The 16,881-nt window shown below is 43.7% G+C and overlaps 1 protein-coding gene across 5 annotated transcripts; it reads right to left on the reverse strand.

Annotated features, from left to right (window-relative positions):
• Positions 1 to 447: 447 nt before the first annotated feature.
• On the reverse strand, positions 448 to 16,771 carry npl (N-acetylneuraminate pyruvate lyase (dihydrodipicolinate synthase)). 5 transcript variants are annotated; one of them, XM_042335280.1, is made up of 12 exons: positions 16,697 to 16,771; positions 13,251 to 13,318; positions 13,071 to 13,144; positions 12,687 to 12,774; positions 11,067 to 11,124; positions 10,290 to 10,365; positions 7,544 to 7,636; positions 6,082 to 6,227; positions 5,111 to 5,157; positions 4,090 to 4,174; positions 2,629 to 2,668; positions 448 to 2,323 (listed from the first exon to the last, which is right to left on the reverse strand). In XM_042335280.1, exons 2-12 carry the CDS (start codon positions 13,316 to 13,318, stop codon positions 2,178 to 2,180), a joined length of 921 nt encoding a protein of 306 aa, XP_042191214.1. In that variant the 5' UTR covers positions 16,697 to 16,771; the 3' UTR covers positions 448 to 2,177. The 5 variants fall into 5 exon arrangements, with proteins under 5 accessions (XP_042191214.1, XP_007893767.2, XP_007893770.1 ...); XM_007895576.2 differs by lacking the exon at positions 16,697 to 16,771 and adding an exon at positions 15,173 to 15,227; XM_007895579.2 differs by lacking the exon at positions 16,697 to 16,771 and adding an exon at positions 14,816 to 14,871.
• Positions 16,772 to 16,881: the final 110 nt, after the last annotated feature.

Here is a 16,881-nt window from a genome sequence, read left to right on the forward strand (position 1 = left end):
CGCTGAAAAGCGAAAGAGAAGGGAGTCTCCCTCGCTATTCTAACCAACAATCCTCGAAATGGAGTGGTCACTCACTGCACGGCTGTCTGTGAGGCACAACTGTGCACAATTGGCTGCCACATTTCGCTCACACAATACACAGTCAAACAGCTTGATGGTATATTCTGTGAAGCGCTTTGAGACATCTCAATGACATGATAAGCTGCTATATCAGCTTCGCCCACAAATATACAGTCAATTCACTTTACAGTATATTCTGTGAAGCGCTTTGGGACGTCCTCCCGACGTGAAAAGCGCTATATCAAATGCAAGGATTATTATTATTATTATTATATCAAATCCAAGGGTTATTATTAACTAAAGAGAGATTCATTCAACAAGTCTTCTGTCTTTGATCGTCTAGTTTCTCCGGGTAAAAAAAAGGAATGAACATTCCACAATTTGGCATTTCAGTGCAGAGCATTTTTATTTAGGTTTTAGATGAAATTGAAAATGTCCTTTAAGATCACAAAGTCATGAAATCACAAGGTCTCAGGTAGAGATTACAAGAATGAGATCACAAGGTCACAAGATGGTTTCAAATGAAGAAGGCCCTTCAGCCCATTTGATCTCATTCTTCATTGATAAGCCATTTATCCCAGATATCTGAGCTGGAAACAATAATAATCCCACTCCAAGAAAATAATTTGGTCACTCAATCTATGATGACAGTGTGCGCAATTGGCAGTCGTGTTTTGCCCACAAAATACTTAGACAATCCACTTTACAGTATATCCTGTGAAATGCTTTGAGACATCTCGAAGAAGTGACAAGGCGCTATATCAAATACAAGGATTATTATTATAAATACAGAATGCATGCAATTTATATTGCCGTTATAGTAGCTGTAGTTATAGGGGTGCAAACTACAGTTTAGGACGTGTTAATTATCACCAGTAATAATTATGATAAAAATAAAGATATTTCCCCCCAAATCTGTAATTATCTATTAAACAAAACACATCATTAAAATCCATCTGTAGTTTTTGGAGAACACTCTCCCGGGCTTCAGCAAGTATCTCATTCAAACCTACAAAAGTCTCATAGCCTCCACACACCCCCAGATTTCATGTCAATATATTTTTGCCTGAGTCTAGTATCGTGCGCTACCTCTTTCCAACATTGATTGTTTGGCCCATATTTGCTCTGAACTCGGAAAGACATCAGCGTAACATCACACGAGAATACTCAGCCTCTTGACAACCAAATGTTACAACAGCAGTGTTTGGGCGATTGTTGCCTGAACTGATCTTGGCACAGGGGGTTAGAGAAACATAAGTTTCACACCCAGCAGCCTCAGGCTACATCTGAACTGGTTCTATTTGAGATAATTACAGCATGAGCTTACTCATCATTTAGAATCCAATGCGTTTTTAAAAAATGCAATTAAAAATAAACATGAAATGACTGGTCTTTTCTCACGTAGCTGGAAGGTCAGGTGGGGCCATTAGGTTGGATTTAAGCCAGGTGCGTGCAATCCATGTACCTGCCATTGAGGGAACAGAGGTGGCTGTTGTACCAGAGGGACTTGTGGGAATGGAAGGCGATGAGGGAAGTGATGGAGTGAGGGTGTTGAGAATGGTTGTGAAGGAATTTTGCAGGAGGGTGACCAAGGAGGTAATGCCATTGGGACAGGAGTACAGATGACTCAATGGCAACAGAGGAGGGGGTAATTTTATTCTAGGGGCGGAAAGAGATGCTAGTGGTTTGGGTTGCCGGGAGGGAGGAGTTGAGGAAAATAGTTGTCCAAAATGGCTTTATCAGTGATGTGGATGTCTGAGTTGGAAAAGCCATAGAGAAATATCAGGTGGCCTTCAATGTGGGATGCAGAGTTGATGTGGAGGGAGAGGTTGAAAGAAGAGGAGAAATCGGCATCTGGAGCAAGCAAGGATCGAACTCCCCAGATGATAGAAGGGAGACGTCAGAGAAGAAAGTGATGGAAGGCTTGGGGGGATGGGACAGGAGATGATGAGAATTTTAAGGGAGAGGTTGGAGGAACGGTAAATTTGAGGTGTTTGAAAAAGGGGAAAGTCCCGGAGGATATCATGGGCGAGCAAGGAAAGACACATCGATTTGTGAGCCATTAATATTAATAGTCATTAATATTAATATCTCCATGTATCTATCATCTGATGTTGTTAAGCCAGCAGCCCCATCTCTTTCAGCTTAGCTTCAAGCTTCACTGCATTCTCCTGACTGCACTTCAGTAATGGCAGGCGTGGAGGTCCCAAGGGAAGACCTGAGACCAGAGACATCACAGTTTTATTCTCACTCACCCCCGCCTCTGTGAAAAGAAAAACACAGCACAGAGCATCAGTAGCACAGAGCATCAAGATCAGATTTAACACCAGGAATCATTTCTTTACCCAAACAACAACCAACAGTTGGAATGGTTTACCAGGAAGGGTGTTGGAAGCCAGGAACAGCTTCAAAAACACCTTTATGCTTTAATGGGTGGGTGGTGATATTCTGAAACGCCTGAGGTGAGCTGCTGTAATGGCTGGCCTTCATTAAATTTTTTTTTTAAAATAAAGGGAGAAAATCACAATTCAGAGAAGCACATTTGCTCAAAGATACAAATCCACTGACCTAGTTTGTACAGATACCTGATGAAGTCTTGCACCTTGAACTGCAAGACAAAATGAGAAAATAAACAGCGTTATCTTTCATGGAGGCGACGTAGATGTGACTACAGAACATCGATGCTAAGTAATAATGTCCACTAATTGATTCCATTGTTGTAAAACTAGCGTTATACTATTGCTATTGCTAACAAACCCAAATTTGCAAGCGTATTGTGTGGAACAGCGTTTTTTTTTCCACCTGAAAATGCTTGGTTTAAAGATGGCTGCTGCTGGCCTGAGTCAGGTGTGGCACAGGGCAGTAGGTGAAGGGACTCTGGGATGGAGTTCCAGAGAGTGGAGGCAGAAAGGCTGAAGGCCCGACCACCAACGGTTGGAAGGCAGGGTAAGAGACATGGAGCAAGCCAGTGCCCGCCGAGCGGAGGGAGAAGACAGGTGGCTAATGTTTTAGCAGATCGCAGGGAAGACAGTAGCATAGGTGTTCTGGAGGAATGAGATCAGATAGACCCATGGGTCTTCTTCATCCAAACCGATCTTGTAAAATCCGTGCCCAGTCCCAAACTTTATACTCTTATTCAACACATTGCTGATCGGGAACAAGATCTTCACTGAAATGTGCATTCACACTAACTTCACGTTAACTATTTTAAGTAGACTAACAAACATATTTATATCAGTTAAAATAAAAGGGAAAATCAAATGGCAGACTGGAGCTCAGTTTAGTATAGCATCCAAAGGACAGCAGCTCCCACATTGTAACGTTCTACCAGCACTGCATTGGACTGTCAGCCTAGACAATGCCTCATAAGATTGCCTATTAGATGTTTAAAAAAGACAGAACCTCAGTTTAGTGCTTCATCTGAAGGACCCGTGCACCTCCAACATTGTGATGGAGTGTCAGCCTGGACTCAACGAGTTCCAAATGCCAATTCTCATTTAATCGCTAACTACCAAGGTCTACAAATAACTGAGATCACAAAAGAGGTTCCAACATTTGACATTCACTGGAGGCAATAACGACATTGTGCCCTTCAGAAACAGTACCCTTCAGAAACAGCGCAGGTCTCAGAGCTGAAGCTACACAGTTCTGCGGGCACAACAAGTGATCACCCAGAACTCTGTGACCTGAAGAGGAGGGAGGAGGGGGCAAGGTGGGGGGAAAAGAGGTCTCAAAGCACTTCATTGTATATATAATAAAATGGACGAAACGCGGCAGCCAATTGCGCACAGGAGTGTCCCACAAACAGCGTGGATTGCCTGACCACACATTTTTTATTTTTTGGAGGTATTATTTCCCTCAGAAAGCAATCCGCGCATTGACTAACTACCAGGTTCCTACTTACTGCAAGTAAACAGTAGCTGGATTATGGACTCAGTGGGGGCAACATGGCATCACTTCAAGGAATTGATAGTTTGAAGAGGAATTTATTGAAAAGTAAGGGAAACAAGCAGGAAAAGAAGTCTTTACCTGGTGCTGTCTTGCCAGTTTATTGTCTCCTTTCTTCAAAGCGGATAGCATCTTATTGAATAAAGTCCCAAAGTAGTTGTATGTGCTGAGGGACATAGAGGTTAGCAGAAAATCTGCTCAATAATGCAGCATTTTATACAAAGACCATCAAAGTTGCTAAAGTCAATGCCTAACAGGAAGTGGGCCAGAGGATCCAACGCTCTATTCCTGACCGAGTTGGTTGATCTCAGCAGCGGCAAGGTACCCTCACTTAAGATTTTAGTTTCTATCACCTACCCATCACCCCTGTCCAACAACAACAACAACAAAATTACATTTGTATAGCGCCTTTCACGTCGGGAGATAGTCCCAAGGTGCTGAAAAGACAGAATTACGGACCCGAGCTGGGGGTCGGTGTGGGGGAGGGCAGCGGGGGAATCAGGGAGATCGAAAGCACTGTCAAAGAGGAGGGTCTTGAGGTGGGTGGCGAGGGAGGGGGTGAGACGGAGGGACTGCGGGATGGAGTTCCAGAGGGTGGGTGCAGAGTGGCGGCAGATAGTGGGGCGAGCAAGGCGGGGGACGTGAAGCAGGCTGAAGCCAGCTGAGCGGAGGGAGCGAACAGGATGGTAATAATAATAATCCTTGCATTTGATATAGCGCTTTTCACGTCTTCTAGACGTCTCAAAGCGCTTCACAGAATATACTGTAAAGTGAATTGACTATATTGGTGGGCGAAACGCAGCAGCCAATTTTGCACAGCAGCATCCCACAAACAGTCGTGGATTGAAGTGACCAATTTATAGGGGGTTAGGAGGTCGGAGAGGTATGGGGGAGCAAGACCGTGGAGGGCTTTGAAGGTGAAGACCAGGATCTTGAACTGTATCCTCTGTGTGATGGGAAGCCAGTGGAGTTGGGCAAGGATGGGGGTGATAGGGTCATGGAGCCTAGTGTAGGAGAGGACATGGGCTGCAGAGTTCTGGATGATCTGCAGCCTGTGGATGGAGGACAAGCAGCGAGTCCAAGGGTTTGTTAAGACATTTACCTGCCAATACCTCCTGATGCTCCCAGTACCATCGCAGGAAGGAGTTGCTGGAAGACAATAATAATATATTTATTAAACCTTGCATTTCATAGAAGACCTTTCATGTCAGGAGAACATCTCAAAGTGCTTCACAGTATTCACTGTAAAGTCTTTTTGTAGGCGAGCATGGCAGCCAGCAGGGGGCGAAGCATTGGAAGTGTCTGTTGCCTGTGGGACCATTTTGCAGCCACTTTCTGAATTCAGGGAAATTAATAATATAATAATCCTTGCATTTGATTTAGCGCCTTATCACATCTTCAAGACAGCTCAAAGCACTTCACAGAATATACTGTAAAGTGTTTTGACTGTAAGGGATTTTAAGGGATAATCGCACTGCACGCGATCAGGCAAGATGTAGTACTGTACCAGAAGTGAAATAATTAGCCAGAGTTCCCACTACAGATAGCCATGCAGCCCCTACCCCCATATATACTGTAAAGTGAATCGTCTGTATATTTTGTGGGCATCTACTCAAGAAGGATAGTCAATTCATTCTTATTTCCAAGTTATTTTCTGACACTTTTGTTCGAGCTTGGGTTAATTTGATTTACTGAGTCAACCATTTTGGTCTTGCTGACTTATTAAAGCATTCGTGAAAATAACTGAATCGCTTCCTTGCTGTGATGCTGGCTTTTACCCGCCAGGCAATTGTGCACAGCAGTATCCCACGAACAGTCGTAGATTGAGTGATCACATTTTTTTTTGAGCGATTATTACCCCTGGTTAGCGATCCTCCAATTGACAAACAACCAGGTTCCAACTTACTGCTACGTAAATAGAGGCTGTAGGGTAAGAAAACTTGCCTAAGCTTTTGTCCTGCCCGGGAATCGAACCTGGGTCCTCTTGCTTGCAAGTGCACTAACCAATATGCTACATGGCTCCATATTGGAACGATAAAATCTGTTGATTAATAATGCCGAAAATGTTCGCACCTCATCTTTCCCATACAGGAGAGCAAACTTATCCTTGTACTTGTAAACACATTGTCCGAAGTCCAGTAGGTCACTGCTGGTGAACTTCAGACCCTGAAATGTTGGAATCTTTTTCTCTATCCCATCCAAAAGCTCCTCCATGTTGACTGCAATTTAAGAAAAAAAATTACTTCAGGATTTTATGAATTGCTCAATGCTTACTGCAAGTCAGGTAGAGTGACGAGACTGTGGAATGCAATAATAATCCTTGCATTTGATATTGCACATTTTCACATTGTCGAGGCTTCTCAAAGCCCTTCACAGGATATACTGTAAAGTGGATTGATTGTGTACTTTGTGGGCAAAGTGCAGCATTCAGTTTGCGCACAGCAGTGTCCCACAAACAGCCATGGATTTTATTCAGGGGATTGTTGTCCATTATTCTCCCTTCTCTTTTTGAAATAGTGCCTGAACAGGCAGATGGGACCTCGGTTTAAGATCTTATCCAAAGGACAGATGAGACGATGCCCATGAAAGCTCTAGTTGTGGAATTAACCTGGGGGAGGGGGAGGTTAAGGTAAACATGGAATGACTTCGCATTGGCCGAAGGAATTAGAACAGGGAGCAATAAATAAACCTTCTGTTTTATACAGCGACTTTCACATTGGGAGGACATCTCAAAGCACTTCACAGGATATACAATAAATGTAGTGATTCTGTATTTTGTAGGCGGGCGCAGTGGCCAATTTGTGGAATGCAATGTCCCACAAACAGGTATGTACAATGGATTGGCAATTTTTAAAAGGGTGATAGATTCTTGGTAAGTATTGTTAAGAATTGTCCCAAGCCAGGATTGTTAAGTGCACTATATTAATGCAAATTAGTTTTGTAGAGTATTCTATTGTTTTGGGTCAACTGAGTGACTACAGCACAGTGAGGGGTTTCCATGTGTGCCAAACTGTAGTTAAAGAGAGTTCATACATCAGCACAGAAATGTCCCTATATCTAGGTGGACTCAAGACTGTTCACCTAATCCTTGGGCACAGGTTGTCAAGAGCTAAGGCTTGGAAAAATAATAAAATTCAATTTACATTCATACAGCTCCTTTCACATTGGAAGGATGTCTCAAAGTCCTTGATAACTGCTATCAGGGCACCCGAGTTGTTGGAGTTGGGAGTGAAAAGACGGCTGATAGTGACCTATATTTTAAGATGGGTCTTGAACAAGAGGAGGGAAGGAGGGAGGGTGTAAGTCTGAAGGATTTTGGGATGGATTTCTAGAGAGTGGGAACACAAAGATACTAAAGGACGGGGAAGAACAGTGGGGAAATTAAATTAAAAGATCAGCCATGATCTGATGAATTGGTTAAACAGACTTGATGAGCTGATGGCCCAGGCGTGTTACTATGATGGTTAAATAAAATTAATTAGGTTCTAGGAATTTTCCTTCTATACTGTGGACCTTTATGGATGTTGATACTTACAGAAGACTCCAGTTAATTCAGGGATATGGTAATAATACAAAGGGAGATTTGGTGCAGCAGATGCCACCTCTTGTAAAAACTTCACCAAAGCATCTGTAACAACAACAACAACAACATTAACAATTCTTGCATTTGATACAATGCCTATAATGTTGAGAATGTTGAGAATGTTTCAAAGTGCTCCACATAGCTTTCTGTGAAGAGTTGTGACTGCATTTGTAGCTGAATGTGGCACCAATTTTTTGGACAGCAATGTCCTGCAAACAGCCACGGAGTGAACAACCAATTTTATTTGAATGATTTTTGGGCAGTAAACTGGGCATTACTCCTTTTTACTTTTGAATCGTTATTACAAGATAGGTTTGAATAAAGAAGGCCTCTTTCGCCCAATTAGTCCTGTTGCCCTGCAGCTTAGTGGTTATGCCGCTCGTCTTGCAAGCGAGAGAACCTAGGTTCAATTCCCGGGAAGGGCGAAACATTGGGCAAGTTTCCTTACTCCACATGCTTCTGTTTTCCTAACAGTAAGTAGTAACCCGGTTGTTAGTCAATTGGTGGATAGCTTTTCTGGGGGTAATAATCCCTTCAAAAAAAAATAATAATTTGTTCACTTAACCCACAACTGTTTGTGGAACGCTGCTACGTGCACTTGGTAGGCATGTTTCGCCCACAAAATATACAGTCAATTTACTTTACAGTATATGTTGTGAAGCGCTTTGACACATCTTGAAGATGTGATAAGGCACTATATCCAATGCAAGTACTTATTAATTAATCTCATTCTTATAGTATACCTCCTCCACTGTCTTCCCATTATAGCATCAGCCTGTCTCTTAAATAAGTCCAGTGCCTTAGCTACCACTGTCCTGCCTAGTAAATAGTTCTATCTGTTTATAAATCTGTGTCGAAGTAATTCCTGGTATCTGCATTAAGAAAAATAGCAGAGGCTTTGGCTACAATTTTTCAATCTTCGTTGGACACAGGGGTGGTGCCAGAGGACTGAAGAGTGGCCAATGTGACTCCCCTGTACAAAAAGGGACAGAAGGACAAACCTGGGAACTGCAGGCCAGTCAACCTAACATCACTAGTGGGGAAACTCCTGGAGACTATAATCTGGGACAGAATAAATCTTCACTTAGAAGAATATGGGTTAATTAGGGACAGCCAGCACCGATTTGTTAAAGGCAAACCTTGTCTAACAAATCTAATAGAATTTTTCGATGAGGTAACGGAGAGGGTGGATAAAGGGAGTGCAGTTAATGTAGTTTATATGGACTTTCAAAAAGCATTTGACAAAGTGCCACATGAAAGACTTGTAAGAAAGATAGAAGCCCATGGTATAAAAGGGACAGTGGCAGCATGGATCCAGAACTGGCTGGGAGACAGAAAGCAAAGAGTTGTGGTGAACGGTTGCTTTTCTGACTGGAGGGAAATGTACAGTGGCATCCCCCAGGGCTTGGTATTAGGACCACTGTTCTTCTTAATATACATAAATGATCTGGACTTGGGTATAGCAAGTAACATTTCCAAGTTCGCGGACGACACCAAGTTAGGTAGGGTGGTAAACAGTGAGAAGGATAGTAGCCAACTGCAGGAAGACAGACAGAATGGTAAAATGGACAGACATATGGCAGATGAATTTCAATGTGGAGAAATGAGGGGTAGTGCATTTTGGTAGAAAGAATGAGGGGAGGCAATATAGGCTGGTAATACAATCTTAAGGGTGGGGTGAAAGAACAGAGAGACCTGGGGGTGCAGGTAAATTAATCCTTGAAAGTTCTAGGACACGTAGATAAAGCTGTAAAAAGGGCATATGGGATACTAGACTTTATAAATAGGGGCATAGAGTACAGGAGTCAGGTGGTTATGATTAAGCTATATAAAACACTGGTTAGAATACTTCCTATACCACACTATAGGAAGGATGTTAAGGCATTGGAAAGGAAATTTACAAGAATGGTACCAGGAATGAGGGACCTTGATTATGAGGAAAGACTAGAGAGGCTGGGATTATTCTCATTGGTGCAGAGAAGGTTACGAGGAGACCTAATAGAGGCCTTCAAAATCATGAGGGGATTTGATAGGTTAGAAAGGGAAAAACTGTTTCCACTGGTGGGTGTGTCGGTGACTCGAGGCCAGATTTAAAATAGTATCTAAAAGAAGTAGAGGGGAGGTGAGAATTTTTTTTTCACGCAGCGAGTTGTTCGAATCTGGAACGCATTGCCTGAAAGGGTGGTCAAGGCCGATTCGATAATTACTTTTAAAACCGCGGTGGATGGGTTTTTGAGGACAGGTTTGCAGGGTTATGGGGAAAGGGCTGGGGAGTGGGATTGACATTACATTGCTCTTTTCAAAGAGCCGGCACAAACTCAATGGGCCGAATGGCCTCTTTTTGTGCTGTACGATTTTATGATTCTATGAAAACACTTGGCAACGGCAAATTCATGTCAATATAATATTGTGTAGCAAGACCCCTAATTTATAATTTAGCCTTTAATAGCTGAATGGTACTTAGAAACTCAAGCAAAGGAAAATGTTACTAGCCGGATTCACTCCTCTGACAATGCTGGATTTCTGGGTCTCCGGGGACTATAGCTGCTGATAGTGCTGTTTGAGGTACGTCTTTATCAATGAATGATTTGCTCTGGTAACATCCATCATTCAAAATTAAGAGTCTGGAAAAACAGCCTTTTTAAAAAAAAATCAAAGCTTTGTCAACGCTAAGATATGTCAACATGGAGAGAATAACCTATGTTTTTAGGTTTGATAAATGATGGGGAAATGACGGCGATCCCAGATGCTTTGTGCTTTTCAGCATGCTCCGCCTGTAACAGAATACAAACAGGGGACTGTCACTTTGGCAATTCCTCCAAGATGTCCGACATCAATGTTGACCAGATTCCTAAACACACCTGTTCACCAACAAAATTCACAGTCACCACCTCAGTGATGGCCAACCTGTGGCCCTTGGGCAGGAAGTGGCAAGAATACAAATGAATCCGGGCTGGATGTTTTGTCCGATTTACCCAGCGTCCAGAGTTAACTGGTTTCCGGCTAAAGCAGCTTCCACTGTATCTAGGCCTTTCACATGGAATAATGTTTCAGAGAGCTTTACAATGGTGGGGATGGGTGCAGAGCAGGGGATAAGGTGGATGTGACAATAGATGTGATTAAAGATGTAGGTTTTAGGGCAGGACATGAATAATAATAATCATTGCATTTAATATACTGCCTTATCATTTGTCTAGATGCCTCAAAGCACTTCACAGAATATATTGTAAAGTAGATTGAATGTGAATTTTGTGGGCAAAACAGGGCCGCCAATTGCATGGAGTAGTGTCCCACAAACAGTCATATAGTGAGTGACCACATTTTTTTTGAAGACAGAACGAAAGGGATTGAAATGTAGGGGATCGGGGTGGGGAGTTCCAAGGTTAGGGGCGTATTTGCAGGTGAACAGACAAGACAGAAATTGCTGTAGTTCAATTCTATTTTGTTTGTTTCCCAGATTGTTCAAGAAACTCACCAGTTGCTTTGTCTCTTTTAAACTCAACGAACCAATGTGAACGATCACCTGATCCAACCTGGAGGTTGACAAAGAGAGAAATGACCAGCTAGTAACTATCCCTCCTTTGAGTGAAGATAAGCGAGGTCTCCTTGGAGTTGAGCTGGCTCCAAGGTGACGTGCTTGCCAATGGAATGTTGGAATGAAGTCAACCATCTGTGGGTAGTCTTGGTAGTCTAGTTCCTGAGCCAGGCAGATCCGCAGAACTTCAGGGCACTGCTGATGACCAACCAGACAGCCTGGTTCATTGGCAGGACTTCGAGGGCAGACAGGTCACTGAGAGCAGGAATTCTTATTGCACAGTTCCTGTTAACTCTACAAGCCAAAGCGTTGACGATCGGGTGTTTCTAACTAGACAAGCAGTGGGAAGCTTGCCAGCCGATGCTCTCAATGCGGTATTAGCTAGTTAAACTCCAGCGTACACCTGGAATCTCCAAGCTCGGGCTCTTGCCAACCTATGCCTAATACACTCCAGAATTAGGGTTATCAGGGTGTGTCCCTCCTTTTCATCTATGGGTGGAATTCTCAGTCTGGTCTGGATACTCTTAAGCATAGTGATGGATTGTTACAAGTGTTAAGACACCCAACTGACCAAAAAAAATTCCAACTTGTTACAAGCAAAAAAGCCTTACTTCTGTCACTTGAGCAATTTTTATTGCTGCACTTATTTTACTTGGTAGTTTAGAACTTGTTGAAACAAAGCTAGTTGAAACAGAAATAACATCTGCATTCTTAGCTCTATGTGTCTTTAAATCTCAATTCCTCAATCACGCCTCTGATCATCTTCACATCCCCTCGTGTCCAACCCCATCACTGAGATGTTATTGTACGTGAAGGATACTATAATAATACATCCATTTGATATTGCACCTTAACACGTCGTTGAGATGTCTCAAAATTTTCACAGGAAATACTGTAAACAACAACAAAATTGCATTTGTATAGTGCCTTTCACGTCGGGAGGACATCCCAAGGCGTAAAGTGAATTGACTGTATATTTTGTGGGTGAAACACAGCAGCCAATTGCACACAGCAGTGTCCCACAAACAGTCGTGATTGTTATTTCCTTTTGAAGGGATTATTACCCCCGGAAAGCGATCTACCAATCAACTAACAACCGGGTTCCTCCTTACTGCTAGATAAACAGAAGTGAGTAGAGTAACGAAACTTGCCCAACTTTTCGCCCTGCAGGGAATCAAACCCAGGTCCTCTCACTCACAAGGCGAGTGCTGTAACCACTAAGCTACAGGACTCCACAACTATACAAATACAACTTTTTTTTGCTGAAGCTAATTGAGCCATCTTACAGGTCACAGTGTAGGAAAGGCCTATACAACAGCAGCAAAATCGAAAAAAGTGAGCACACACTCCAAACTCGTTTGCTGGCCGCACACCCTCCTGATCTCTGGGGAAGGTGTACGCAACTCTGCAACGGACTGAGCTCTCAGTCTAGAAGCTTTTGATCATAAAGAGACACAGACTCAGGTTCTGAAGAGGAAAGGCGCAAAGTGCATATCATTACAGAACTGCAAACCTCAATACAACAGGAATTAACCGTTGGGCTCAGTTGTGAACACTTACTTATCCTTTCCTTGCTTGATCCACTCTTCAGCAACCAATTTCCTTTCCTCAACAGTGAGAGATATGCCCTCTCCAGTTGTTCCATTGACTGCAAAGTAGAAGAGTTAAAAAGTTAGTTTCCATTTAACCTTCTGTAGGAGGGGATGGGTCATGCCTGAAAAACGAAACTTGCACAATAGCTTCAACAAAAAAAAGGTTTATTTTAACAAGCAAACTCTTCCTCTTCTCCAGACTCTCCACTCACACTCCCAAGCACCCAGCTTTATAATTATCCCTGAGGGTTGGTGCCCAATTATCACACACTCCAATCAGGCCTCAGATCATTCGGTGACAGCTCAGAGGGAAAGAGGAAAAATCTTAAGAGATACCTGCACACAAACGTACCAAAAATATTTTTAACTCCCTGAACTTTTACAAGGTAATCGACATATGGACCAATAACAGGTAGGTTAATCTCACTGCAAGAGAAGAAAGAGGATTTAGACCAATATAATGCACTTTTGATTAAGCATTGAATCTTTTAACAGGTAGTTATCACTTTGCAAATTATATCTATGCTCTTACTCATCTGCTGTCATAGGGGTGAATGTAGCTGCTATCAAACCGTGTATGTTGTTCCTGGGAATCGCCATCTAATTTAAAAAAAAGCAAATGTTTTGTTTAAGAATTAATCCCTTCACATTTTTTTAAAAAATAAAATAATAATAATTTGGTCACTCAATCTGATTGTTTGTGGGATACAGCTGTGCACATTTGGCTGCTGCATTTCATCCCAAAATATAGTCAATTCACTTTACAGTATATTTTGTGAAGTGCTTTGAGACATCTCAATGATGTGATAAGGCACTATATCAAAGACAAGGATTATTATTATTACGTAACAGTGTATGACTCCTTACAACATCATCGACAAGACTTGATTGCCAGGCAAACTCAGCCCGGGTTTCTGAAGAAGCCCTTCTGGGTGCAAATCAAGCTGATGGATTCAATGAAACCTGGGTCTAATGTTCTTGGTTCTGAAATTGCTCAGAGCTTCCCTTTGTTTTTGCTGCAAACCACAAAACTTCTATCTTTATTCTCTATTCATTGAGAACGGCAACATCTTAACCCTTTCACGCCTTGGTCAATTTAAAATTAGTCACTCACTCCATGTCTGTTTGTGGGATGTAGGTAGGTAGGTAGGTAGGTAGGTAGAATCTGACAGCAATTAGGTTGTGGTCCTTGTTTACCGTCCTGACAACCATTGATTGAGAGATTTTTTTGGGTTCGGACCTCTTAACAGTTGTTGAATTGAGGTCCCACCAGGCTGCCAATTTGTAAGGAAACTTTGTTTTTAGGATTCAATAAATGATGAATTAGTGTGTACATAATTATGAATATTAAACCACTGTTTCCTTTATTATAATTCTACACATTATAGTTTCCTCTATTATAGTTATTATTATAGTTCGCCCACAAATATAGGATTATTATTATTATTAGTCAATGAATATACAATGAGCACTAAACCACTATCGCAAGATGCGATATTGGGAGCAACCAGAATTCAGAGGATAGATTGGGATCGGTTACCTTCTCTAGGAGCGTAGCAGTCAGCTGGAGGTTGTATCTGCTTCTCCCAGATACTTACACCTTGTTTTATACCCAAACAGTCTATGTATGTGACAACACCATATGCAGGTTCGTCCAATTATAGTTTAGGACTTGTTTGGCCAATCACAGCTCAAAACTGTTTTGTCCAATTACAGGGTAGGTACTTACATATGACACCAACGTCCTAACCCTAAAGAAACTGTTTTTTGTTTCTTGTTTTGATAGTTAATGGGATCAGAAGTTGAGGCTTCTGGGTTTGAAACCAGGCAGGATTTACCGAGCAGTAAATAGGAACCCGGTTGTTAGTCGATTGGCGGATTGCTTTTCCGGGGGTAAAAATCCCTTCAAAAAAAAATAATTCATTGGTCACTCAATCCACTACTGTTTGTGGGACCCTGCTGTGTGCAATTGGCTGCCTAGTTTCACCCACAAAATTTACAGTCAATTCACTTTACAGTATATTCTGTAAACCACTTTGGGACATCTCAGAGACGTGATAAAGTGGTATATCAAATGCAAGGATTATATTAACCTACTTTGACACCAGAATTCAGAGGATATCCTGGATATCTTCACTGCAATCCCACAGATCAGTTGAATTTCTGCGTACTTCAACACTCTCTCTGTATATATGATTGATTGATTGATTGATTGATTGATTGATTGATTGATTGATTGATAGGCAGGTAGGGTAGGTAGGAAAGAAACAAGAAAGAGTCCAACGTTTTGCCTGCTGAGAGCTGGATTCCGTATTTGAGAAACGTCCACAGGCCGCATAGGCATTATTTTTGTATTTTCTTCCCAGAACATAACATTTACACAGCCTTTTTCAAGTTTCAAGTCTCTCTTTCAGTTTCTGGAGCTATGTCAGAAATTGCACTTCCTCTACTCACTGTTTCCGATACAGAGGAACTTGACATAGGTCCAAATTTCAGGAAGAGAGGAGAGGTGAACATGGGCACGGTTAAAGAGGAAGGTCTTCAGGGTATAATCTGAAAATGGGCAAGGTGGGGCAAGGCAGAAGGATTGAGGCATAGAGTTCCAGAGTTTCGAAGCTTTGTGGTTGAAACCACGGCTGCAGATGGTAGAACGAAAAGGTTGAGGGATGTTCAGGAGACCGGAGCCAGCTAGTAGACCGAAAGCATGGTTGAAAAGATGGGGTTTAAACGTGAGGAGGGTGGGGGTGAGGCGGAGGGACCCAGGTGAGATGATGTTGGGGGCGGAATGGCTGAACGCTTCCAATGATATGTGGATTGTGCAGGGGACATAAATCAGACTGTTATTCACTGAGCAGGAGTTCGCTGAGGTAGGATGGGGCGAGGTCGTGGTGGGATTTGAAGGTGAGGACAAGAATCCTGAATGCAATCCCCTCCGAGCTGGGAAGCCAGTGGAGCCGAGCAAGGATGCGAGAAGGGGATTTGGAACGTGAATGCGAAGGGCTCGCAGAGCCTTGTGCAGGAGAGGACACGGGTTGCAGAGTGAGTTCCGGTTGATCTTTCGCTCGCATTTACAAAAAAATAAATTGGTAAACCCCCCCCCCACGAGTCTCGTTTCCTAATAATAAACCATAACAGGATCGCAGATCGCCTCTTCACTTCTGCCCACAAAATATGCAGTCAATCCACTTTACAGTACATTCTGTGAAGCATTTTGAGACGCCTGGAAGACGCGATCGGGGGCTACAATCAAATCCAAGGATCGTTATTTTATATTATTACACACCGCCGGCTCCGTCGGTCCTCAGGTCCGTGAACCGTCCACAACAGCAGTACTGTTGTAAATTGCAGTCCAGACCAGACAGGACAGGGCAGGACTGGACAGGGGACTGGACAGGGGACTGGACAGGGGACAGGGCAGGACTGGACAGGGGACTGGACAGGGGACTGGACAGGGGACTGGACAGGGGACTGGACAGGGGACTGGACAGGGGACTGGACAGGGGACTGGACAGGGGACTGGACAGGGGACAGGGGGCTGGACAGGGGACTGGACAGGACAGGGGACAGGGGACTGGACAGGGGACAGGGGACTGGACAGGGGACTGGACAGGGGACAGGACAGGGGACTGGACAGGACAGGGGACAGGGGACTGGACAGGGGACTGGACAGGACAGGGGACAGGGGACTGGACAGGGGACAGGGCAGGACTGGACAGGGGACTGGACAGGGGACTGGACAGGGGACTGGACAGGGCAGGACTGGACAGGGGACTGGACAGGGGACTGGACAGGGGACTGGACAGGGGACTGGACTGGACAGGGCAGGACTGGACCACACCACACTAACTTTTGTAAAGGATTAAAAACCGAGACAAGATCGTCCCCACCGGCGGAGCGTTAACAACAGAGAGCAAAGTGGAGCCGCAGCGAAAGCAACACACGACACAAGGCGGCAAGTGACCCGGTGCCCCCACTAACCCTTCGCGACGGCTCTCGGCTTCCAGGCGGTGAGCGTGAGACTGCATCGGGGTAACTGGGGAGGGCGCGACTTCCGTGCGCAGGCGCCGCTGCGGGCGCGCCTCCCTGGGGCTTGTAGTTCCTCACCCCCACCGCCACCGCCTGGGCTCCGGCGGTTTGCAAGCCGTGACGTGCAGGCGGACGGA

The sequence above is a fragment of the Callorhinchus milii genome, unplaced genomic scaffold, assembly GCF_018977255.1.
Source record: "Callorhinchus milii isolate IMCB2004 unplaced genomic scaffold, IMCB_Cmil_1.0 Scaffold5, whole genome shotgun sequence".
NCBI lineage: Eukaryota > Metazoa > Chordata > Chondrichthyes > Chimaeriformes > Callorhinchidae > Callorhinchus > Callorhinchus milii.